We start from the raw sequence: 27,208 nt of genomic DNA, 5'->3' as shown, positions 1-27,208 counted from the left end.
CTTGGCCACAACATACAGCGTGTACACAAAGTGCTGCATCCACCTCTAATGCCTTCCATGTTATACCCAAACCTGTGCAGAAAGTCCCAGCCCAGAAATGTTCAGAAACTGCAGTTCAACTGCATGTCTCAATATAAAAACAAACCCAGGATTTTAAACACCACAACTTCTGCTGTAGAGTCCTTCCCACAGTCACCCACCCAGACTCAGCTGCTTGAGATCTCCAGGACCAAAGCCAAGAGTGTAATAGGAAGGAGAAAGTACAAACACCATACCCAGTAAATGGGAACTTTATTAAACTACCGAGTTACTCAGAAATGTATAAATGTTCCATTAAATACAGTTGGTTTTCTTTTACACAGATTTATAGAAATTTATTTACATGTTCCAAACACATTTAAATTATTTTTCAAGCTTGCTACCAATAAAATTTGTTGCTTTCTTTAAAAAAAAGGAAAAATGTCAATCATCTGCTCTTGCAGATGTGCATACATCCATACAGATACAAATATAAAGGGAGATGCTTTTGTATCTAACCCACAATGCAGGCAGTGTCCAAAAAGCTTATCCAAAAAGCAAAACATTTGCCCTTGCAGAAAAGTGGGCTCTATAAATTCTCCCTGTGGGACAGACTCAAACAAGAGGCCCTGTGCAATACTTTATGGTGTTTGGGTATGATGTCTGCATCAAGACTGGCTAGTATGTGGGAGGAGCCAAAGGCCCCTTGCCAGATTCAAACCTCAAAGCTAGCTGTCCCTGATACCAGCCCGTGAGAAGCATGTGAGCTCATTCTCACTGAATTACACTCTCCCAGCACAGAGGGATAGAGCAGACAAACAGATCTAGCACTAGCATGTCAGTGCCACTTGTCCAAAGAGATTTCCCTTTTGTTTTTTATTTTATTCTTAAATGAGGCTTCATTCGTAAGTGAATAAAAGGCAATTCTTTAAATAATGCTTAGGAGAACAGCACTTTCTCCACCTAAATACATTTCTATTGGGAAGATGCACAGCATGCTGAATGAGTTTTCCCTCATTCTCTGTATCTTAGTCTGAGAGAAGTTAAATTTGTATCTGCAAGTAAAAAGGGGTGTTTTTTACTTTGCAAAAAGCTTATCAAATGCTAGTTTAATTCCTTTAGAGTCTTTAAACATAAAAAACCCACATTTGAAGCAACCAAAGAACTCTACAAAAACATTGTCATGCGTAAGCTCTGTGTTTCATGCTAAATATTCTTGTTGACAAGGAGAAGGAGTAGAGGAGGAGGAGGAGGAGGAGGCAGGGAAACGAATGGCTCAATCAGAGCCATTGCAACATTCAAGTAGTTTGGTAGTATACAAACCAGTGGAAACATGGAATGGTAAGAAAGTGCTCGGCACTACATTGCAGCCTTCAAGAGCTGAACTGCAAACATCCTGATATGTATCATAAATATATGGCACTTCAGTATGACCAAAAGCTGGCAAGTTTGCTTGTGATCAAAACAAGTCAGGAGTAGTCGTCATGCCAATGGCCCTTCCAACAGGCACAGCCTCCAGCTGTGCTATCCAATGCAGCACCAGCCATATCCACTTGTGCATGCAAGACAATGCTGCCAAATTCTTGGAGAACAAGCCTCCTGCCCAGCAGAAAGCCTTCCCCAGACACACATACACATTCATAAAACATGCTATAAATTCTTCAGGGAGGTTAAAGACAGCCATAAACAGCAAAGGTCGTGTTTTACAATTTTTTGGCCAGCAGTTCCCAGTCTGTCCAATTGCCAGCAATGGACTTTGCAACAGGCAAAAAGAGCTCCCGAATCCAAGGAATTGAAAACAATGGAAAGTACAATCACCTAAGTTCATTTCAGTACTGTTCCACAGGATTCATTTTGACATCAAATAAGAAAACAACAAGCACAAAGGCTTGAGTCCTAGGAAGAATCTTATATACACAAAAAAAACTGGCCTTAATCCATGTTTTCTATCACAAAGTGTTTCATCTCATAGTTAAAACTTCTTAAAACTTTTTGGCTTTTGGTAACTTTTTTTATCACAAATGCAAAGATTTGCTGTTCTGCTCACATTCCATCACAGTAGCTTTAAATACATTCAAATTCATAAAAAAGGATTTAGACCAGAACACAGCTACTTGCCCTTTTCCAACAGTGTGCCGTACTTCAATAAGCACATGATGCCATGTATTGGCAAGGTTAGTGTTTTAAGGAATTTCACTACACAGACATCCAGTGCTTGGACAAGTGTTCACATTCCAAGATTAAAAAGCCTCTCCCTTATTTCAATAATGGCTTCAGGATTTTACCAATTGTGGTTCGGTTTGCATCCTTCAGTTTAAGAGATGCCTTTTCCACTGTTCCCTGTTCCTTTGGTGCAGGCTCTGCTTTGGTGCTGACAGCTTCACCCTGCAGGATGCTTCTTCCAACCACTCTAGCACTATTTGCTCTCTTTAAAGTACTCATGCTGTTCTCCTTTGGATTTGGATCATCAGAGGTCGCTGCTGGCTTCCCTTTAGGCAGCCTCTGGGACACAGACCTTGTGATGGGTGGAGGTCTGGATGAGGTGGACAGATCCACTTTTGCACGCTTTGAAGAAGAGGCCACTGTATTCCTTGCAAAGTTTGGGACAGCAGGTGGTGCTTTGGGAATACTGACTGTGGCAACCTTGGTGTCATCTGCAGGGGTCTGGGGTTTTACACTGGAGCGACACATCTTTGTTTCATCTGTCTTTGATTTGACATTACTCCTAATGGGTTTAGAGATTGGCTTCTTGAGAGCGACTCTGTCCCTCTCGAAATGAGCACTGCTTGAGGTGACAGTGCCCCTTCGTAACTTTGGCTCTTCTACTGACATGCTGTGCCTGAAGGGACTTCTTGGCAGCGTGTCTGTTGTGCCTCGGACAGAGCTGCGGTGAGACAGCCGACTCTCCACGGTGCTGCTTTCACGAAGGGCTGGCTTGGCTTCTGGCTTTTTCACGGTGCTGGGTGCCCTGTTCGACCGAGAAATAGGCACTACTTTCCTCATACTTTCATTCTCAGAGGCATTTAAAGTTCTGACAGGTCTGGAAGGAGCTGTGTGGTTAGGGCGAGTGCTACTGGGTTTTGTGGAGCTTGGAGATCGATCTTTTAGAGAGTTTGTCTTTGGTCCTACTGGATCTTTATTTTTTATGGGTTTTTCTTTAGGAAGGGTGTGCTTGCTATCAGCATCATCCTTATCATTGGCAGAAGTGTGAAGAGACAGGTCCTTGTCAGAGGTGGAATTCAGGTTTGAGAAGAAAGATCTAGCCTTGTGTTGAGCATCATTGCCAGAAGAGCATGCTTTGCCAGCCTCACTTCTTATTTCATTGTCTGCCGATTTAAAATCGTTTCCCTCTTCAGAGTCCAATGTCAAAGAACAATCAGTCGTGGTATCTGACATGTAGCACACCAGCCCATCTTCCCTACTTCCTGAAACACTTGTATCCATAGACATAGGGCTGCTGCTGCTGGGCTCTAAAGCTTCAGTCTTGCAACCCACTGTCTTGGCTTGATGGTCACGGGCCTCTCTGGAACTCCTGCCAGCTGGAGGCAGCTCATCATCAGCAGTGCTCAGGGAACGGAAGCTCAGATCATCCAGAGTCTCCAGGTCTGTCCCACCAGCATCCTCTAAATATATTAAAGGTGCATCTTCTGCAGGCTTTGCTCCTTGGATATCAAACTTTCGTAACCCTTTAACAAGTTCACGCTCCTCAATTGCAAGGGCCAGAGCATTTATGTCTGTGGACTCCTCGCAGGACACGTTGGAAGTGTGCAAGTTGTAGTCGGTGCTCCTCTGTGAGAAATGGGCACCAGGACTGGCTGAGCCGCTGAGGTGGCTGGGCTGAGCTGGAGGCACCTGCACGGGGCCACCACTTTTCACTTCCATTTCAGACTGCTGGTGTAAGTGCAAGGTATTTAAGTTGAGATCTCTTGTTTCCTTGGATTCCGTCCAGGCTACGTTAGGTTTTGCTTGCCGGGTGTTTGCACGGGGAAGGCTGTTAAACTTGTTTGGATCCTCATCTTTGGAGATTTCCAGGAAACTCTGCAACTCCCTGTCTGCAGTCATCCCCAAAGAAAGTCGAGAGCGTCTGGAATTTGTGTTTCTGTACAAAGGGCTTTGAGGCCTCTGCTGCAAGAAGGGAAGAAATTCTCCAAGTCCGTTTTTAGCCAACATCTCTACATCATTTTCACTGCTGCTCCGCCCAAAGCTCCCAAGCTCTCCAGCTGCCCAGGATCGACGCTTCTCCTCCAGCTCCTTTCGCCTTTGCAGACTATGGAGCTCCTGGATCTCTCGTTCCCTATTCTCCTGAAGGAGGAAAATCACAAATAGGTATCTCAGAGGACAGTGTCCTATGCATAAGAACAAGGCACACTCCTTCCTCTCTCCCTTTATTTCTTCCCTTGGAAGTTAGCTCTTACTGCTGTCACCCACTCCCAACCTCCAATACATACACACACATGAAATCACCTTGGCAACCACAGCCTGCAACCATTAACCCTATGGAGAGCAGCTCCCTGCATAACTAATGGGATGACACATCCATCTGGTCAGCATACGCGAAAAAAAAGCACCAGACCTTGCAAAGACCAACAAATTGACCCATCAAACCCAAGCAGATGTCACATTTTAGAATTACAGAACATGCTGAGTTGGAAGGGACACACAGGGATCACTGAATTCAACCCCTGGCCCTGGACAGGACCATCCCCCAGAGTCACCATGTGCCTGAGAGCATCGTCCAAACACTTGAATTCTGTCAGGCTCGGCGCCGTGACCTCTTCCCTGGGCAGCCTGTTCCAGTGCCCAAGCACTCTTTGCTCGAGCCAAAGAGTTCCAGATGTAAGATGGAGAGCACCAAGTCCTCACTAAGTTTAAAGGTGGCAGTCTTACCAGGTGAGTAAACCTCTATCTAATCTTAACATTTGTATTTTAAGACAAACTTGTCTGACCAGCACACAGCCAATGCAGTTTTTCCAACCTACCTTACTACAACTGTTCCTCAGCAAGTCCAATTTCTGCACAGTGATACTTTCCTCTACCATTACAGACTGAAAATTTTGTGAAAAGGCATTGCTTAATTGCATATGAAAGCAAATAGAAAAGTTAACACAATGCCTCACAATAGTTAGACATCAACTGACACCACTCGAGGACCATCAATCAATGTCTCACTTCAATTCTGGATCTCATAATCACTGTCAGTTTCAAAAACTGCCAACTGTAGTACAGAGATTGCCCACGGTAGGAAGGAGATTTTGGCAGCTAAACTGAGGGATTTTGGTTCAGGAAGCCATAGAAGAGGTAGTTTGAATTTGAAAGACAACACAGTAAACACTTTTTTACTAAAATAATTAGCAGTGATTTACTGTGAATATCAGCATTTTAACTGTTACCTCTAGGCTTCAGATTTATTTTAACTGCACCTTTGGTTGAACTTTCTGGGTTACTTTCTGAAATGAAGAACTTGGCTTGCTGCAGCCAGTACAGCTGTAGCAAAAGAAAGGAAGAAGAGGCTAGTCTTGACAGAGGATTCAAAAATTACATGATTTTCCAGCATGTTGTTAAATCTGTCTAATCAATGACACACTGTTTAAAAAATCACACCTTTATTTGTCTAACGCTTTGTGTAGTTCAATCTTCCCATTGTTGTGACAACAGAAGAGCTGCACCACTAGGAAAAGTCACCTGAAAGCTTTCAGTAAACAAAAGCCTAATGCTTTGGGATGAATGGATTAATCTACACCTCTTAAAGTGGATTTGAGACTACACTGGGCTCTGAAAGATAGGATGCATTAGAGACCTAAGAAACCTGAACATCTAAGAAAGGAAAAAGAAAAAACTCACATTTCAGGAAAAATGTTTGGCAGGAAGCTTTCCTTCACAGGTATGGAATTACAGAATGAATTCTTGCCAAATGCTAAAGGTCAACTTTAAATATGCCATTGTCAAGAGAAATTGTTAAAAATAGTGGCAGATACTAATACCATATTAGAAAAAGAATATTTTAACCTCACCCAGAATATCTTTAGGAGATTTTACTCAGATGAAGAACCTATTTTAAGCACATAGTTAGACATGCCAAAAAACTGCAAAAATGTTTAAATATTTGAAATATGTGCACATGGCCATGGTGGTACAGGCCAACTTTTTAGACTGTTGGACGTGCTGTCAACACATCACATTCTTTTGTCAGAACTGCCATTTTTATTCTAAATTGTTCTGGTAATGTTGTAGGAACAATGGTCAATCCACAGTTAGCAAGCAAATCTTCTCAAATTTGCAAGCAAGAGTCTAATTTGTCATTATTTAGAGTGTATGTGCTTATTACAAAGAGGGGACCTCAAAAGTAATAGCTATCCATCCACCAATGTAATATGTGACTATGAATGAAATCTTCAATCCCCAATATTTGAACAAATCTGGATGAAGTCCTCTCTTGCTAAACTGACTGCAACAGCTATCACCATTTGGTTTTAGACATTTGTGCAATGTGCACCCTCCTGTAACTATGTGCTGTCTTGGGTGGTAAAGGTTAGGCAAACTAATGGTACAACAGGCACATTAGCTGAACATCCTGTCAGCTCGCTCCAAATCAACACTGTTCTTTTCTTTCTGAACCAAAGCTTTTATCCAAAGTGCTGCCAAAGGCAGATTGCAAAAGGGCACTGATCCAGCTCATTAATTCTATTTATATAGGCCTAAAAAATGTCTGTAACAATAGACAGACTTTGCTGTACGAAAACTAACCAACACCAATACTGCTCCTCCATCTTAGTACATTTCCTGAATTATTTAGGACCAATTCAGGGTACTCAGCGAATGAATGTCACACTGGGGATAAGGTATCTTGCTGCCATAGGCCTGTTTCAAGTTTTCACCCACAAAAATCCTTTGAAAGGACAAAGTAGAATACACAGCCCTCACTTTATTTGGTGAAGTGCCTCTAGCCACGTAGAGGAAGGCAGTGGAGAGCCTGAGCTAGTGTGGATTCAGGCAGGTACATCCAAGGAATGGCAGGGCACACCTCAAAGCCTTTCCAACTATCCAACACTACCAGGCCAACACCTGAACAGTGACCCATGGTCAGGAAATCTGTGCAATCTGTTTCACAGCTCAGCTTAGTAGCCACCAGCCTCCTCACCAAAACAGAAGGGAGGTGCCCACTTACAAGCAGGTCAATGAACAACCCTAACAATCATCCCAGTGGTCTCGCCCACCTGAAACAGAAGATGCCGAGCAGCAGGGCTGCTCACAATGGCCATTCCCACCTGGCTTCTGGCAAGGAATGCTTCCAGGAGTGCAGTTTTCTGTAGTCATTTGAGCAAATAGATCAAATACTACAAGATGCAAAATGCCCCTTAAGCAGAAAAACCAACTTAATTCATGTGAGCCAATATCCATTTCAGAAGTGTGAGAATCCCATTCAGCACTCTTACCTTAACAGATGTGTTGAATCTTATACAGAAGTCCCTAAATATCTGGAAACACTCATCCAACTTCATAGTTTCTTTGTCTTCACAGAAAAAGTCAATGAGAGCATTTCCCTCCTTTTGCAGTTCTCGTTTCTGGTGTTCAAGCTCCTTCAGATGCCTTACAGCAAACTGCAGCAAAAACCATACACACATGAACCAGACAGAAAAATTAAAGTCACAACAGGTCATGCATATATTAGGAACTTATGAAATTCATGTTCCAAGCTAGAAGCTGTTACAGAGCCCAGGAAATTAAAATTTTGATGGAGATCTCGTACTAACAAAAGGACACATGCCATTTCAGCAAACTGAGTAAAGAAAGTCAGGAAAAATGGATCAATCAAAATGTACATTCTCGTGACTAGGATGGAAACCAGGAAAAAGCTCAAAATCCCTTGAACAAACTTACTGCTTTAAGTTTTAGATGAGTAAAATCAAAGACTGTACTAAAACATTGACAGACGTCCTGGGAGCTCCTTAAAAGCTCCTCATTCCTTATTTTCCCATTTCCCCTTCAACCTTCAACTAAGCACGAAGGATTAATTCCTCCACCCCACTTTTCCAAAAACACACATGAACTGATTCATGGATATACACCACAAAATCAATTCCTTCCTAAGGTGACCACAGACTACAAGAAAAAAGGTTTTCATACTTGAAAGGCAAGGAACCACTGAAAATACATGTATTTTAACGCATCCCGAAAACGTTCCCCTGAAGTAGCACTTTGAATCATAAGTACAGAGCAATACAGACAGGATGAGACTAGTTTAGTGGAAGAAGATTCAGGAGGAAGAGAATAAGGCTGTGATTAGACTTTGAGCAGCAGAACTCCTTGAAACACTTTGATTAGGTGCCCTCTCTCCTCTGTCTGCATCACCAGCTATCCACTTCTATTCTTGCACAATCCCCCATCTGACACCACCTGTAGCTCAAAGTAACCTGAGAAGAAAAGTTAATTTTTCAGACAAATCTCTTCTCTAACTCATAGTCACCTAAATATTTTTTATTTTTCATAATGTAGCACTGGGGTGGGAAAATGCAGCTGGAGGCACTGGTGACCACTTAATCCAAACCTCCTTTCAGGAATTACTTGGAAAATTTTACCACTAGGATAGGAATAAATATGACTTGCTAGTCTTAAGAAAAAAAAGAAAAAAGAGGGGACAAATAAGTCCACAATAAAACCTGAAGATAAACTGGACAACTGATAAAAGCATACATCAAAAAATAGTTCCTCCCACATATTTCAGGAGTTTATTCACAAGGGTGAAATAATCAAAGCTGACTTTTAGATCAGCTTGGTTATCACCTGTAATTTAGAAACAAAATCCGGAAGTGTTTATGCAAGGTATGCATTTATAAATTATTTTTTCCCCAACATTTCTTTTGGAATGTGGCCTAAACAAGGTTGTAGTGTTACATAAAACCACCTATTAAATTTTTTAAAATCCCAAACATGTTAAAACATAACATTAAAGAGTCTGGGTGCAATGGATAAAAGCCAACAATTCAGAGTGAATGAGGACAGGTATTTCAATCTTAACCTGCCCCTTTCTTCATCAGCTTTTCATCTCCTGAAAAACTACAGGGACTATTAACTACATTTGCAAGTTGAAAATCAGGGTGGGTTAAGTTCCAGATCAACACCTGCCTTCTTACTTTTAATAATTACCTGTAGTGTGAAACAGAAAAAAATCATTTAATTGAAGTATAATATGTATTTCTCGGGGCATCACCACATACTCAGAAAATACCAAGAACTCTGCTTCCAAGGTAAGTGCTATATGCATCCAGGCCTGTAATGTCACTGCAGTACTCAATAAAATAAAAAAAAAGGAGAACCCACACAGCATAATGGTATGGCTCTGAGTAAGAGAGACTCTGTGTTAAGGGTAAATTAGTAGAGAAAAGAGTCCCTTAACCTTCCAGCTTCCAGCAATATCTCTTCAGTCACCCAGCCATCAAGATTCGTCCCTCAGCACAGCCTCAGCTAAAACTGATGTGCTCCAGAATAACCTAACATGCAGACATTATATTTTGGGCAGCTGCAAAGTACAAAACCAGAGACCACTCCAAATTGTCTTATATTTTAACTACTGATCTTCATCAGTGACTTCGCACGCACTAAACACGCTTGCCTAACAAGCCTTGGGCAATGTACACTCAATATCCCTCCCTGTAAAAACACAGCCCTTCCAACAATCTTACTTGACAAACAGCAGGAGGCTGGAACACCTTTGTACAAACTGACAGGCTAGGCATATTAGAACAGTGCTTCTGTTTATTGACAGGTCCACACAAATTACATTCAGCTGAGGAATGCTGCTGTATTCAGGCAACAGTAACACATTAACACAGATATCCTACAAACCTGGAGAAAGTTTTCCATCTGGTGAAAGAGTTTTGGGTCTCGTCGGATGCTGTCTTTAACAGATCTTGTCTTGACAGACAGTGAGTGCAGCTCTGCTTCTACACTATCAATGGATAACCTAAAAATAGCATGCACAGAGAACGTTTATCAAGAGAGAAGGAGTGGCCCACAGGTTAGCCACAACTGCAAAAGTGGATGCTTTACATGAGGTGCAAACAGGCTATCAAACAAGACCTGCCTGTTCAGGAAATCTTTCCAGAGTAGACACTGAAAATTAGGAGAGAGATAAGCACATTTCTTCTTATTTGCAACCTGAAAAGATTCCCATGGGGTGTGGTTTCATGATTAACTCCAGCCAGTCCTACCCACCTAACCTTAAAAAGGTTACTGCTGCCCTGCTTCTGTCCAGGTGTTCCTTTTCTCTCCTGGTGCCTAGCACTCATTTTCAAGATGGCCAGCCATCTCTGTGAACTGAAAATTAACCTAGGAAAAGGAAAAAGCCAATTTGTTCCAGATGGATCCTTTGCTTGGTCCAACTGACTACATGACTGTTTGAGTCCAGGAGCTACCACAAAAAGGGGGCCACAAGAGACCATCAGCCAGGACTACTGATTTTGGCAGTAGCATCTGGCATCATGAAATTGCACATCACACTCTTCTAAGCAGCCACAGCAATGCAACCCACACAGTCTCAACCCTGCAGTTACAATATTTCATCCTTCTACTAAACACCAGCAGTGAAGCTGCTGCTGTGAAAAGGGAACTCAGAAACTGAAGCTCACAGGAATCTGATCTGGTGTAATCTAAGTGTTGTCCTGGGAGACCCACTTTCCATATAACAGGAGCTCCCACCTAAACCTCCCAGTCACTTTGAGGGTAAATGCTTCTAAACCTATGGCGTTTCCTTCACAAAATAACTAAACTTTGCTTAGGAATTGAAGCAGTATAGGTAGCCAAGTGATATGAACTAACAACTGTACACATGCTCCTCCTAAGGTTGTCTCACCAGCAGCATGAATTTCAAACACTAAAGCTGAAGAACCTGTGGCAGCCTGACTGAAATGCACATGGCAGCAGATGGTGACACATCTGTAAGTTTGTCAGTACACACACAAATTAATATCATATTAGAGCTATATATGCAATAATTATATATATAATAGTAATATATATAATAGTTCCCTGTTTTGGGAAAACATGGTGGTTTTGCAACTAAGAAAGGCAGTAGAAAATACAGGCTACATTTTTCTGCCTGTGAAGGAGGAAGAGGATGGCCTACAAGTAAAGAAGGAAAGACAACAAAAAATAAACAACGTAATGGTAGTTGTTTTAACATGCTCTAACTGGGTGGATTTATGAGCAACTTGTACATGACAATTCTCTCTAAAGACCTTCCTCATGCCAGTGGTGAGGTACATATTTAATTTTGTTTCATTTTCATGTACACAGTGCACTCCCTGAATAGACTTCAGCATGAGTTACAACAGAAGATTTTCAGTGTTAACAAAGGTGATCAAAGAACAAAGTGGTTAGAAAATAAATATCACCAAATTTGGGACTCTGCCTGCTTCTCTCCTGTTTGCCAGGGGGCTTGGATGCTGAGGAAAGCTACATTCCCCAGCAGGCCACATGGCAAACTGCCAAAAAGGTGTGTGGGTTGGATGGCAGAGAGCCACACAGGTGGTCCCTCAAAAATTTTCTGATTAACTCCATGGCCACTCCTTTCCTCAGAAGATTTCAGTCTTTTGCAGACATTACTTAACCCTCCATCAGATCTAAGAAACTGGATTTTGCAGCTGGGAAAAGAATGTAAATAGATTGCCCTAAGCTCAAGAGTAAGGAAGTAGCAAAACTGGGAACAGAACTTCAGCATTGCTAGCTTCCAGGTTTCAGATTTAGATCACACTGTCTCACTCAAGTAAGCACAGTTACTGAGGTACGAATCAGCTTCAGTTTAAAATTACGCAGCTTCAGACTTTAAGCTGAAAAAATGCAGAGCCACAAACCCTTCAGATTTTCCAATCAATGAAACCTCAAAAAGCATCTAAGTGAAGCCAGGGCCAGCACCTGCCCCTGATACCAGATTTGGAAAAGTATTGCAGCCTGCTCAGAAATTGATGGAAATTGGATTAAGGAAAAATAGTATCATGCTTTTAGCTCAATCCCTTGAAAGTAATGAAAAGGCACATATATTTGACAGAGACAGAATTACCAAAAACCTATGGAGATCATGTAATAAAAAAACCTCATACCTGAAGGCACATTGCAGGCATACTTCTGCTAGTAAATGGAAATGAAGACCTCAAAGCTACAGTAAACATTTGTAAAGATCTGTTTTTGTGCCAAGACTTTCCTGAATAAGCCTCATTGCTTCACAAATGAGAAAATTCCAATTTCACTCCAACCGTAAGTTTTCAGTTTTCTTTTAACTCACCTGGCGGCATCATGAACACTCCTAATTTTTTCTGAAAAGTTGAGAAGAGCAGCATCTTTCTTTTGGGCTTCCTGAAACAAATAGAACAAAACCAAAACACACACAATCCATTAACATTCCAGCACCATGCCAAAATCCCTAAGTCTGGCAGTTCTAAAGCTTCTGGGAGGGCACTTAAAGGTTTCTCTCCTGCATTGTTTTTCTTCCCGTTCAATCCTAACACAACTGAGTGGACGACATCCCTTAAAGAAAGGCAGGGATCAGAACTGGAGATTTTAAACAACAGCTTCCATTTTGCATATTTTCCATGTAAAATAATAGCTGCTTCTGCTAGTGAACACAAGCCAGATGTATTAATAAGGAATGTCAGGGAAAGAACAATCTACTGATGCCATTGCTTGAGCAGATACAATGCTTCTGCACAAACATCAATTTATACCCAATTAAATCTCTTAAGCCAGTTTGTACACAGATAACCAAAGTCAAATAGATGCATTTAAATTCTCTCCCTTTTAAAATCAAAAAGTTTGAAAGGAAGGAAAAATAGCTTGAAAATGTCTGCAGCAGCTTTAAAAAACACACATCAGTCATTAAGGGAGGAAGAAAAATCTGTCAAGAAGGCTGTTCAAAAGACTCAATGGGAAGATTGAGAGAATTTTTATCAAAATAAATCACTTCCACAGTGTAAGAATTTGGGACAATAAGAGAAAATCTACAGTGAAGAAGTTTGATGAAAGCAAGTTTCTACATGATATAAAAACTTAACCTTTCCATGGGGTTCCCGATAGGATGACCAAGTAGAGGTAATTTTTGGTGAATTTCATGGCAGGAGAAGAAAGGTGAAGATTAAAGCAAAGCTGTGAGACAGTTGCTTTTTGGAGGCACATGGCCCCTTATATTGTGTATCAATTAATGAACCTATATTTGTAGAAGTTGCTTATACCAGCAAAATACATTTTCTATACCAGAGCAACAAAATGCAGCAGACTCATCCCAGGTTTGTTTGCTTTCGTGTCTGCCAGCTTGAGCAGCGACGACAGTTTGAATCCAACAGCATTGCCAGCATAACCTCCCTAAAAAGAAACAATTTGCAGAAGAGCAAATGAGAGGCTGAGGCATGACATCAGAGCACTGCAGCACTAACAAGGAAGTACAGCCCACCAGCCATCTCCCTTTGGGATGTCACTTACCGCATTCATAATATTCCCAGCCTGAAGGACCAAGTGCAATATGGAATGCAGCTCCTCACAAGTCATTAACTCTGTAAGGAACAAGGAAATTGCTGTCTAACAATTGTTTGTTTAGAAATATAGTCAGTTAGCAAGCTCCTTTTCATCTCCAGCTTTTTTTTAAAATTTGACAAGAAACTCCAATAAACTGAAGAGGTCATGGGAAAGATAATGGCACTATTTAATTCCAATTCACAAGCACAACTGACAAACCTCAAGTGTATTTTCAGACTTTAACTTAGCAAGTGTAGTATTTCCAAGGCAACCTCCAGCAGCTAAGGAAACATTTGGGGCCTAATTCTGCAATGTGCAAAATGTCTCATGCAAGTGGTTAAGTATCCTCACCACCTACTAATTATTCCGGTGTGAGGCAAGTGTTCTGCACCCTGCAGGATCCATTTGCCATCTGCCAGGATTGGGCTTTTGAACAACTACTCTTTTTTTAGGAGACTTGGCCGTAAGGCCTGAAAAGATAACAGACAATGTTTAAATTTTCCTTGCTTATCCCACTCCCATTATGAATCATCATTTTATTTCTGTATGATCACCAACTTAGAACAGCATTTGTTTTACTTGTCATATCAAAGATGATTTAGCACAAAGTTGTATTCAGTGTGACATGGAGTCACATGGAATAAAACAGCCTTTTAAAGTTTTCCCATCACACAAGCCTGGTTTATATGTATGTATGTTTATTTCTTTGCAAAATGCACAGTAGTGTTCTGTGTAAAGTCATACACCCTTTCACCCAGCCATATACCAGCAAAAAACAGTGTATGTGCAAAAAACAATATATGTGCACCAGAGGGATTGCCTTAGAAATAAGATGTGGAAATTCAAAACTGTAAAGAGTTAATAAATGCAGCACAGCAAACCAAGCAACTCCAAATTTGCAATTATCCATATGGCAAGAAAATCACTATGAGCTGGTTGTAATGTGAGGTACTATATGTTATATCAATGAAGAAAATAAAAGGTGGAATCCTTTTGATTGTAGTGTAAATACTTTGAAAAACTAGTTTGGTTCCAAGTCCACATTCTGTAATTTATCCTGCATTCAGCTGCACAACACAATACAGTAATGAATTCTTTTGGAAGCCCATAGCCCTTACACATTTGTATTTCAATACTGGCAACCTAAAAACATAGAAATAGTTAAATAACATTTGATCTAACAAGATAGATCCAAGGTGAGGACACAAGGATGAAGAGAGAGGAGAGAATAAATAAGAAAACAGCAAATTTCACAAGGCCAAGAGGAGAAGGCAACTCCTAAAGACTTCACACAGTAGGAGCCCGCCCCGCGTCACTGTGACATCCATCCATCTGCAGGCTAGGTGAGAATCCACCAGGCTGTTTAGACCATCCTAACCCTTAGTGATTATCAGCATTAAAATTGAAGTAAATATTCTCTCCATTTAATTACAGGAAAGAAACCTAGGACACAGCAATAGAAAAGGAGACATAGCTCCTAAACAACTTGAGGCTATCAACAAACCCTGGAGTGAAAAGACCAAAAGGAGAAGAGCACATGACAAAGTGGACTGAACACAGGGAAGGCCCAGTCAGTGATTTGTGTGACTGGCCTGATGCAGGAGCTGGAGACCAAAGTGGCTCCTCTCTGGAGGGCATTAATTCACCACTTTACATATGTCTTGGGTGAAGGACACGAAGGACGTTAAGGTGTGGCTACTTTTATACATAACATATTCCCTCACATATGTCTGTTGCTCAAAACACAAAGAACAATGATTTAAAAGAGATGCTAATAAAAGGCCAAACTCAGACCTAATCCTAAGTACTGCACACTTTCCTGAGTCAATGAGAAGTTCAATCCCCACTGGGGAAAATGCTTTTTTTCCCTTTGCTTTCACTTGAAAGGACTATTCTAATCACCAGGGCTCATAATTGAATATTTTAATTAGTGCACTATTTTATACCCACTACAAGCAGTCTAAGCAGTGATCTAGTAGCCTGTCAAAAAATTTCCAACATGAAATACGAATTTCATATTGAGGAACAGGACAAAGAAGAACTCAAGATAATGTAAAGGGTCAGCATTAATGTTTAACTGGAACCAGGAAATCAACTATTTTCCTGCAGAGTAGAAGACCCTACATTACCCAACAAACAGGCACCTGCAGCAGTTCAAAACTTGAGAAATGTAAAGAGTAGAACAGGTATGCAGAGAAACAGAGAATACAAACAGAAAATCAAGGAATAGCAAAGGTATTCTTTACAATAAAGATTTTAACCTATCAATATTGCCACCTCAAAAGGAAGTAGCCTATAGAGAAATTTAGAAAATAGTCATTTTTTTCTATGGATCTCTGAAAGAATAAGCAGAGAGGTGTAACAACCACATTCCATCAGAGGGAGAGCAGTGCAGGAATGAGCAAACTGCACTCAAAAGATGACATCCTAATTTGGTCATAGACACTTTTGCTTCTGTCAGTTTAAGACACATTACTTTTAGGCTTTGAACATGAATTTGCTGCTAGTGCACCCAAAGTCTCCAGATTTTTGATTTTGGAAGCAAAGATCCACCAGGCACACCCTGATGGCATTTGTCAGAGGGGAGTTAGCCTCCTTTTAATAGCTAAGGTACCTGAAATTCAAGCTCTGGTCTTCGTAATGCAGGCTAATTAACATGCTAACAAAAACAAGAGTATTAGGCATGTCCCAACATATTTAATTACCTTTTGTTGCCCGTCTTATAATTTTCATGTCATCCTGTAGAGAAGCACAGGAGGGTGAGAACTCCCTCTCCAACACCATGGCTTCAATCCTAAGAGCATAGCTGGAGTACACGAACAGGTTTAGAACTGACAGCCAAAAAAGAACACTTATCACAAACAGAACAAACCAACCATCTCCTTACTTTGGCACCTGGATTAGTAAGTACATGAAGGAATCAGCTTGAGACAGTTTTGATACATCTCCATCAAAGGCTTTTAATTTCTTTACCTAGAAAAGGAAAAAAAAAACACTAGCAAAGAATTTAATGAAAGATCAAGATTAACCTGACTTTGGAGGGCAACACCTTGAAAAGCAGTAAATTTAAATGAAGGCATTGGAAAAGCCACCCAGTGACTGAATGGCTTCACTGTCCCAAGATCCTGTAATTTGCACACACCCCAACCAAAAAAAAATTTTAAAAAATAGCCTCACTCTTCTCCCAGAACACTAGCTACACAGTCCAGCAGCAGAAACCATGCTGATGGCCCTGATTGCTGATTTTGATTTCTGATCAATGATTGCTTTCATCACTACGTTTAGGATACTGATGATGATCTGAAAAATGACCCTCAACTTTAACAACTGTGATGTACACTTGGGCATAGCATAACTGTGTTCAGAATATTCAGCACAGGACTGCCTAGATCTTATTGGCACAACACAACTAAACTTTCAGTTACAGGGATTTTCAAGATACTTGCTTCAACCATTTGCCCTAAAATGCTCTTAAGGGGTAAACTTCATGATCTTGAGTTTGTATTTTTTTCATTAATATGAACTATTTTAAAGATAAATGCAATCTTGCATTTTAAGTAATTTGTTGTCAGTACTCTGAGGACACCATTTACATGCAAAGGAAACACCACTGCATTAATTTTGACAATCTTCCTTCCCAGCTCCACCAAAATCCATATATTTGCATGATCTGATGCCACTGATCCACCCACATACTCACTATTTGTTTATATAGAAGAACTGAAAAATACATGCACATATGTTTAAGCGTAACTGGAATTTCTTCCACATCTTCCAACAGAGCAACTGTGTTCAAAAGCAGAGCTCACTCTCAGTTACACTATTTCTTTATTCAACCAACAAGTTCTCACCCAGCAGCAGCAGCTGCATGTTTCCAGTGATTTATACACCAGCCCATCATCCTTCCTTTGTGTAACACCACACTTAAAGCCCATTCACAACCACACTTACACAGATGGTCTTTAGTTTTAGAAAGCATATTAAGCTATTGGAGAGAAGAACACTACATCAGGGCATCAACAGTTACCCCACTGCTGTGATTTAGCAAGATATCCACAGGTTTTGTTAAAGAATCAGCCTACAAATTATTCACTTCAGTTACTTTTCTGCTTTGACAGTTAGGAAGTAGCTGATCTGTAGTGGAAGACAAATATACTATGCTAAATCAGGGTTCTGAACTAACTGAAGGAAATGATTCTTTGAGCAGTTGTTTTCTGCTTTATTCCCATTTTTTTCACACCAGAAAAAATAGAAATGTTGAGAACACATTAAGAAAGATAAAAATACAAGTTAAACACAGAATGGAAAATAATTTCTTTTCAAATTGAAAACCACATCAACAAACAAATGAACAAGGAAAAAACCTAATAAAAACTTATGACCAAGGACAAGACCTCTAATCAGAGAGCAATTTTTATTCAGGATATCTAGCTTCTTTTCCTAACACCACCCCCCACCCCCCATTTAACTCAAGACACTCAGACAACAGCTCCCCTTCTAAAGATAAACAGCATACCCAATTTTTTTAGGCCTGAGAAAACTCCTAATTTACTGAGTAATTCAAGAAGTCTGTCAACAAAAAAACAGGAAAGACCAGACTTGACATTCCTGATAATTCTAAGGTGTTAAATGATCAAGAAACAAACCCAAAATAAACACTTTTTCTCCATCATTAAGTGGGGAGTGAGAGATAGTATACTATCTCTGTCTTTAAAGGCGTTCTTTAACCTAGCTTCCCAAAATTAGTGGACTGCAACCTTAAAAATCTGCAAATTCTCCAACCTCATTTTAGTATCTTGCAAATATCAGTGTTTGCCTGAAAAGGATACAGGCATTCAGATATGGGAGAGAGGGAGGAAAGACAGAAAAGCAGCCCACCAAAAAAACCCACGCCACCTCACCAAAATCAGATCATATAAGCCACAGGTTAATTCTAGGAAGATGCAATTTGAAGACTTAAATGCACAAAAAGTGTACAACAAGCGATCCTGAGACGGGAATATTAACTTATTCATGCTACCAGTACTATATTTAAATATACTTTAAACAGTAAGTAAAAATCAATGTTTTCTATGTGGAATTTTAGTTTTACATGCACCAGATGAAATCCTCTTCTATCCTACCAGGAAAAACGCCTGGAGTCATATGAGTGAGTACTAAATCCCAGAATTAATTCAGAGGAGGAACATTCCTAAACATGCACAACAGAAGACATTGACAAGGCTGCCTTCTGAAGGGTAGCATGGGGCGTGAATGTCACCATGCAAAAAGCTTTGGGCAATGCTTAGCCCAGAAGAAAGTCTGTGAAATCAGACTTGAAACAAAGGTGTGCTCATCACCCCACTTCTCCCAGCCTGCACCAACCACCTTAACCCCCACTGTCTTCTCCTTAGATATCCCAAGCTACCTTTGTAAGAAGCATCAAGGCAGCTCACCCAAGAAGCCCAAAACCCAAGGATGATGGAGAACAGTGACCTATTCCACAAGCAGACAAAACAGGAACACAACAGAGTTGTAAGGTCCTTTTCACGCTGGAATTCAGCAAACACAGCCTGGTTCTCCATACACGTCTGAAGGTTTTCACATAGAAGACTAAATAATCTGTTAACTTGGCCTTAAAATAGTAAATAGTCTGGGAAATAGCTAAGGTAAAGATAGGACAGCAATTATTCTGTGTTCCCTTTTTTATTAATATTTTCATAATTTAAAAATAATTCTCACCATGAAGGAAAATAAAAAGTTATTTGACTTTATCAACACTACCAATAAACTAAAAAAAACAAATTCTGAACGCCAAAACTAAAAAATTACTGGAACACATTTTGGATGTCTGTCATTACGCATTCCATGGGTGACTATTCAAAATCTCATGAAACTGCCTCTACTCTCTGCTGCCAGGTTGTCCAAGTATTCTGGAAGAAAACTGAGATTCTCTGATGGCTCCCAGAAGTGGGGGTCAAATTCAAATACCAACTGCAGCCAGGAGCTGCAAAGAAACCATGGGGATTGACAACCATGTTCACTATTAATCATGTTAGCAGATATAGTAGATGGCTTCAGAACACAAGAGAGCTAAAAATGTAGCTTACTATAAAATTATAATCAATAACCCTATCAATTCTGGCCTTGACCTCCTTTCTTGAAGCACAACAAAACTTTTCCACAAGAGTAGGCAGCCATGTACTGAGATATGTCAGTGTAATGTGTATATGCAAGAGAGCATAATTACATTGTATGCTCAGTTCTGTATTACTCAAATTGGGTGCCGAGCTACTAATTTAATTTTTCATTATATTTGTATATGGAATATGCATTTGCACTGTCCATGCATGCCCATGCACACTCAATCTGATTTTAGATACACAAGGTTCTCACATATATAATTTGCTTAATTTTAAGAACAGTTATGAAACATAGAAAGCCTGATCTTTGATTTGATTTGTGAAGAATTGCAGCAGAGATGCCCATTGCAAGTATGCCATTGCACCTGGCAGACACAAATGCTACTGTATTCAAGTTCTTGGTAATTTTTAAGCTGCCAGCAGCACTTCTAGTGGGATTTTATTTTATGGCATAAAACCTTGCAGGATCTTGTAGTTATGCAGGACCTTTGAAGAAGAGGAATGAACATTTTCTTGTGCAATGAGGCACGATGTGGCACAAGCCAGGGCAGTGGGAAACCACTACCAGCAAATGATAAAAAGAAAGGGAGAAAAACCTGCAGGTAACCATAAAGGGCAAAAAAGGAAAAGGAGATGTATGCTCTGAAGATGGTCAACCCTGTGAAGGACTGGCTGAGGAAAGGAGGGGGCATTTAACTACAGGCATGGTTTGAAAAGGGCAGAGCTGACAGAAGCAGTTCCAATAAAGCAGGTGACAGATGGCTGGGATTTGAAACCAGAGTACACAGGCAAAGGACAGGCTTGAGACATTATGGAGGAAGTTGAGCCACTGTGTTGATAACCTGGGAGTGCATGTGTGTGGGTGAGCTGATTACCTGTGTGATATGCTCTCTTCTGTATGTATTTAAAGTACAAATTCTGGCTATTCTAGCTCGTTAAACACTGGACTCTCTCAATGTTTGCCAGTCTGGGCCTGTTGAAGACTGCAATAACACGCACATAAAAGCAGCTAAAAGCTTCTTCTCTGCTCTAGTCAGGATGCCAGTAAATAAAACCTGTCAGCCATTTCAACAGGGTATCATTCAGAAACAACTAGGAAACTTCTCAGAAGAGATACAGCAGAGAGGACCACCGCTTCAGTCAAGGCTGCCTGGAAAAACACGGAACTGAAAAAAGGGATGAAGCAAAGGAGATTCCAAATAGGTGTTTCTTTCTCCTTACAAAACTGCTTAGCACAGTATGGTACAAACAGCAGGACTTCTAAGAAGGCTTAAACAAAATCAGTGATCTTATCCTAGTTGTTAATGTATTGAGAATTTTTATAAATTTGCTTGGCCTTTTCTCTAACCACTGTATAGTGGCCAGGGCACACACTCCGAGAGCCCTGGACAAAACATTGAGTGGAGCCTTGCAGCAAGCTCCATCATGGCCAGCTTCAAATATTTGTCAAGTTTTTCAAATTAAACATTTGAAAATACCCAAACATTTTAAGTTGTAGGAAATACTTCACAGCAGTGCCAATATTTCAATAATAGTCTTATTAGTTAATAGTCTTGATGGTTTGAGAAAAATATTCAGTAAGGAGCCTGTATTTGCCATTTACATGTGAAAATCTCCACAACTTTGATAGCTGTTGGAATTTTTCATAGAAAACAGCTAGAAAGTTAGTAGTACTGACACCTATTTCTGCATGCAAATAGAGCTGCCACATTACAACAGTGCAAACAGAATAATTTTAAAGACAACTGATGTTAAATGTATTTGCTAGCCCAAGGACCAAGCCTCCTCCATTGTCAAAGAGCTGGAATACCATCAGGTGCTTGAGATACAATGAACTGAAACGATCTGAAATATGTCACAAAAGTCAAACAAGAGACATGGAGCACATTCAGGTAATGTGACTGGATATCACAACACTTCTAGATAAGATACAATTGGAGTACAAAGCTGGTGCTTATTCACACCAGGTAAACCGTAAACTTTAACTTCTTGGTAAAAAAGAAGAAACAAAATAGTCCAGAGATTCCCTTTCTACAGCTATGAGGAGGAAAGGCACTCCCCTCCCTCCTTTCACTTTTACAGACTACGGATTTATGGTAAAATAGAAAAGAAAAAGCGGAAGGCATCTCAAAGCACAGTTACTGGTGCAGAGCCTACAGAAGGCACTTGGTCCTCACTGCAGCTTGCAAGAAACCTGTGCATAGAGGGAAATGTGTCAGCAAATACCTGAGCTGCTGGAAGAGCACACAAAGAGGAAGTGCAGAAGCCCACCCATGGTTGCAGCAAGACAGTCTGCCCCAGTAACTGAATAGCTGCTAACCTTTCAGGACCCGAGTGCTCAAGGACCTGCTCAGAGCAATTCTCAACTCTTACAACAACAAAGCAGGTCCTTAGGAGAACAGGAAGTATGGAAAGGGCAATCCCAGGGAATCCTTGCTCAGGATGGGTGCAACATTGTGCAAGGACAGGCCTATGTGATGACAGCTTGCTAAAGCTATCTCATGTGATATGACAAAGAAGGAATTAGGGAGTATTAAACAGAAGAGGGAACACAGAACAAATAACACCACTTCACCTGGTATCTCTAGTGGTTCTGGATTATTTGTGTGTGGGGCTGTAAGCTCCTGATGCCTTTCCCTTAGCAAATGGTGAATCACTATTCTAGGAGACAGGTATTCAGTCTAGGATGCAGACAATAAACTAAGAAAAAGTAAGAGGATATAGCAGGAGAACAATGAAAATACATTTAGAGAAAAAATGGTGAAAAAAACCCAAAAAGCTCTGCGGCTCCTGAAAAGAACAAAATTTTTAACTGTCTACACTAAAATTTTAGAAACTACTGTAGTAAATGAGTTACTGGACCCATTTATTCTTAGACCACACCATGCATGATGACATGAAAGCATGGAAAGATTTTTCCATACCAGCAGAAGCATCAGGCCCTTACATCCCTGTCTTACCTGCCACCACCCATCCAGCTCTCAAAGGGAAAAATCCAAAACAGTTCAACAATTATGAGAAGAGTAACAAAGAGAGCCTTTCCTGTTTCTGATGCATGCAATTAATTAAATACATACAAACACCTGCACACTGGAAAGCAGCCTCTTCCCAGCCTTCCCTTGGGAATAGCAACAAATCTCATGTCTAATGCCCCTTTATTTCTAATACCCTCCTGTATCATAGAATATCTTCTATTAATTTCTCAAGTGATTCCTTAAAAGCACTTCTTAAATCCTCTGGCCCCACTAACCTGAGTGACAGGCCTGTTGTCAAATCTGTTGTCAAATAAATAAACACATTTTTTCACTCTTAGCAGTACCTATTGGATAGCTAATGCATCTAGTTGACCATTGCAGACAAAACTGATAAACAACTTATAAACTGATACAAAACTGACAAACAACTTAAACAATTCTAGCTGAATGACAACATTTACATCACATACACTACACTAGCTGAAAGATTTTCTACTTGTCATAAAATAACAACCAATATCTAAGCCAGAAAGAGGAAAAGAAGAAAAAGTACTTTTCTTTCAGTCTAATTTTCTGACTATACACAAAGTTAAAAAGAAGTCACTCTCTTTCAAGTTAGTACTCCACTGTTCTCCTCTGTCTGACTTTCAGAGGAAGGAGATAAATTCTGTTTATATAATGGAATATGTACTACAATGCAAACAAAGAGGGAAGAGGGAATGGTTTTGAGGTCCCAGAACTACTGTCACCTATTTTTTTTGATTGATTACATTTCAACTTGTTGATATCCTCCCAAATCTAAGGGATATATTAATCAAGTATACTAACATAACACAATTTTTACAAGATTGTCTGCAAAAGCAGCTCAATTTAGGGTCATAAATTTGAGAGCAAAAGACTGTAACACGTTCTACTCATGACTGGATCTGAGATTTGCTGCTGCACAGAGGAAACAAAGTGCATTGGCAGTATGACCTTGAAGTGGTAAAGCATGTGAGCTGAGGTTGAGCTATACATGGACCTTAACTTAGCAATTTCCCAAGTTTCAGCCACTCACTTTGATGTGAAGCACCCAAGCAATTCTAATGCTAATTTTGTCAGGTTTGTGGTTTACATTTCTCTCAAGTACACACAAATGGGTCAGTGCCAAGAGTGAGCAGGCAAGGAACTGTACATCATTAAGCAGGGCTCCCAGGTCAGTTGATGAAGCTTCACCTCTTTAATCATGTGAATAGACCTGAAGTTTGGGATAGGAGGGGAAAAGGCTGTGCTTGGATGTTGGTCATATGGTGATCACAGGAACATTGAGAAGGTACTGCTGGCAATTCTGTGCCTTCTAACACATCTCCTTTGAGCACTAAGCCATGGTAGCAAATCCCATGGGTGCTGAAGGTTAGAGCTGCCTTTCTGCCCTATTGAAACCCAGTAGCCAGGCCAGGAAACAGACCCAGATGAACCAAGCAGGCAGTGAACCAGAAGGCAAAAAGGCACTAAGTAGCACAGGGCTACCAATATTCAACTCACAGGCACTGCAATGGGAAGGCATGAGGCAGGTGCCAAAGGAGTGAAATTTGTTTGCTTAGAATACACTTCAATTCTGAATTTTCTAACTCCCTAGAGCAGTTATCTGCACATAGGAAGGCTCCAGGTCTTGCTGTTTATGGGACAAAAGGGACATAATAAAAACAAAATATGTCTTATCAACTCCTTAAAAGCAGGTGAAATTACTTGAAGGGAATGACTATACTGTGACCTCAATACCACAAGTCAAACGAAGATTAAACACCTGCCCTCAGTGGTTCCCTGTTCCCTCTTCCCTAGCCTCAGGAAGGTGTTGAGATTCCTCTTTTACAGAACTTCATGTTGGAATCCCAGTCAGCAGAACTCTACAAAAAATAAGTTCCACATAAAACCATGTTTTACCTCCTCTGCTTCTGGTAATAATTTAAGAAATTCATGTAGCAGTTCAGAACCATAGGGCTGACTTCTTCCATGATAAATATCTTCAATGATGGATTCGGCAGACCTTGAAAAAACAATTGAGCACACATATTTCTAACACTTGCAGGGTGAACAGTTAGACAGATTGAAAAAACCACGCCTGGGCTACTCAACAGATTTATAAAGAGGCTGTGGATGCATCGGTGTCCACAGCAGCACTGCTCTGACACCATTTTCAGTGATGCCTTTACTGAAGGGCAACGTTATCAGTGAATACAGACACCAATGGAACAGCTTGAAAACATTGCTGCAATTGCCCCTTTCTAATTGTTTACAAAGAGAGGAAGCCAGCAAAAGGCAGCTCACAGGCACTGCTACATGAGGTAAAAGGGCTTCCCTTAACCATACCTGAAAACTCACCTCAACTGCTTAATATCAGCAAACTCTGATGCTAAGTCATAAACTCGCAACTGAACATATTAGAAAACAAATTATGCCAAATTACTTTTGAGAAAACTGCATAAAACTGCAAACTCCACAAGCACAGAGCACAATGTATATATTTTATGAGAACTACAAAGAATCTTACTTTTTGAATTGTTTGAGAAATATCCCAATGTTCATACTTCGTTTTGCATCCAAAATGGAAACCTGAGAGAGAAAGCAAGAGATTAATCTAACAATACCTAAGAAAATAGCATATAATGCAGATATAATTTCGTAAATTGCTACAGGTAACTGTTTGCACCAAATCCCAGACCAAATAAATATAGAGTCACTTCTTAACAACAAAGCTCATATACTACAAAACTAGTTTTTACCAGGAAAATATATAGCACACTCACATCACCTTTCTCCAAGTGAAGCAAAAAATTCCATAGCAACATATAATGAAGGAAAGAATCAATATTTCTATTTCATTACAAAGTAAAAACATTCTTCTTGCTTATTTCATAACCCTGCATCTGCAAAATGTTGCTTATCAGGTAATACACTATATTGCATTTGAAGGCCCCAAGGGTAGTGAACACCACACTTCAAAACCCATGTAAATTCAGAGGTTTTGTGACAAATGTGAGGATGGGATTTCTAAGCAGAAAACCAGAAATGTGATTTCTAAGCAGAGATCAGGTGCATTACTGACTTAATTCATGCCAACTAACAGCCACATTGACTCAGGGGAAAATAAGTAAGTCGATCTTGAATCAAGCCCTGAAACATGAAATGCTCAAATCTGTTTGCTTACCTACAAGCAAACAGAAATCCATAATAAAATAAGCTCTCCCAGCTTTGTACTTCAAAGTTGGCTTGCTGTATCATCTTACATACATAATTCTGAAGATTAGGCAGACAGGAAAAAACCCAAACCCACCCCACAATATTTCCCCTTAATTTTGTAAAAAATTTTAAAATCAAAGTGCCTCTTTTATTTTTCTTCCTGTAACAGCACACAAGTTTAAACCTGAGAGGTTTGGCCTGTTTTAGCAAATTGTGTCCTTAAGGTTAAAATTTTACCACAGCTATTTTGGTGATAGCAGCTATAGAAGTCATGAGATTTACAAGGACTAGAGGATTGTTTCACCTGAACAGTTCCACCTGACGGCTACAATAAAAGAGCTCAGTACACATAGATGTTCAAGACTACTGTGGGACTCGCATGTGTTTGTGGTTTTGACAACTGGAAAGGCATTTTGACCTTTGTGACAGTGCTCAGATTAGAAGTAGATATATAAATGCAACATTGGCATTATCACGAAATTGAATTAGCCTGCAGTCAGCTGGTGACAGTGAAAATATAGGGATGATTAATGGGCTATCCTCAACATACACCCAGGAGACAGCCTCTCCGTCTGCTGAAAATAGTGACTCATATTGAAAAGTTTTCTGAAATTCTGGAATTTCCTCTCTCCTGAAAACAGTGAAGACTAGAAAACACAGGAAATATCAGCATATTAGTTTTAATTAGATGATTGGTAGCCTGAAGCCCTTCAGTTTCAGCATATGCAGAGATAAGGGGGCAGATTGTGGTTTATTCTCCTGTTATCTTAAGAGTTGAGAGGCCCCCAACAGATCATTAAGGAAAAGCCCCTTAACACAGGACAGGTTCAAATATCTCTCCCCCTGCAGTATCTAATCTTTTTCAAATGTTTTACTGCAGAGACCTCTCACTGACCTCTCTAACTGCAGCTCCAGTCTCCAATTGCTCCGGTCACCCCCAGTTCTCTGGTTTCTCTGTACTTACTAGTTTAAGCCTATAAGCTTTACCATTATTTGGCTTTTGGTTTGTTTGGGGTTTTTAAGCATGTTCAGAGTTAATCTTGTGTACATTTTTTAAATCACAGTCAGTAACTGTTACAAGGAGACTGATCATCAGATGAGTAAACCTTTGTTTTCCATGGCACAACTCAGATTTACAGTACAACCTCAAACAAATTACATAAATTTTTTAATATCTTCCCTCGAAGAAAAATAACAAAGGGGAACATATACAGCTGCATTTGTCTTATCAGCACAACAAAAAAATGTCACAGCTGTTGTTAAGTACCAGGATTTTACATACACTTCTTGCTCTGTATATGGCTGTACTCTATTTTTTCTCTGATTCCTTGTTTAACCACACAATCAGAACAAGTCTCACTTTGTGGTCACTCT

At 40.1% G+C, this 27,208-nt stretch overlaps 1 protein-coding gene across 1 annotated transcript in view; it reads right to left on the bottom strand.

Moving 5' to 3' along the window:
• Positions 1-272: 272 nt before the first annotated feature.
• FHDC1 (FH2 domain containing 1) overlaps positions 273-27,208 on the bottom strand; it is a 36,614-nt gene continuing 9,678 nt past the window's right edge. The window contains exons 3-12 of the mRNA XM_036382452.1: positions 25,146-25,207; positions 24,539-24,641; positions 16,406-16,491; positions 16,224-16,324; positions 13,486-13,556; positions 13,261-13,368; positions 12,296-12,366; positions 9,862-9,979; positions 7,452-7,616; positions 273-4,320 (exon numbers count right to left, since the gene is read on the bottom strand). Of these exons, the coding sequence (XP_036238345.1) occupies positions 2,275-4,320; positions 7,452-7,616; positions 9,862-9,979; positions 12,296-12,366; positions 13,261-13,368; positions 13,486-13,556; positions 16,224-16,324; positions 16,406-16,491; positions 24,539-24,641; positions 25,146-25,207 (2,931 nt within the window). The 3' untranslated portion in view covers positions 273-2,274. The remainder of the gene's footprint in view (positions 4,321-7,451; positions 7,617-9,861; positions 9,980-12,295; positions 12,367-13,260; positions 13,369-13,485; positions 13,557-16,223; positions 16,325-16,405; positions 16,492-24,538; positions 24,642-25,145; positions 25,208-27,208) is intronic.

Source organism: Molothrus ater, chromosome 4 (genome assembly GCF_012460135.2).
Source record: "Molothrus ater isolate BHLD 08-10-18 breed brown headed cowbird chromosome 4, BPBGC_Mater_1.1, whole genome shotgun sequence".
Classification (NCBI taxonomy): domain Eukaryota; kingdom Metazoa; phylum Chordata; class Aves; order Passeriformes; family Icteridae; genus Molothrus; species Molothrus ater.
The sequence above is the reverse complement of the archived record's forward strand: the minus strand, read 5'-3'. Positions and strand labels throughout refer to the sequence as shown.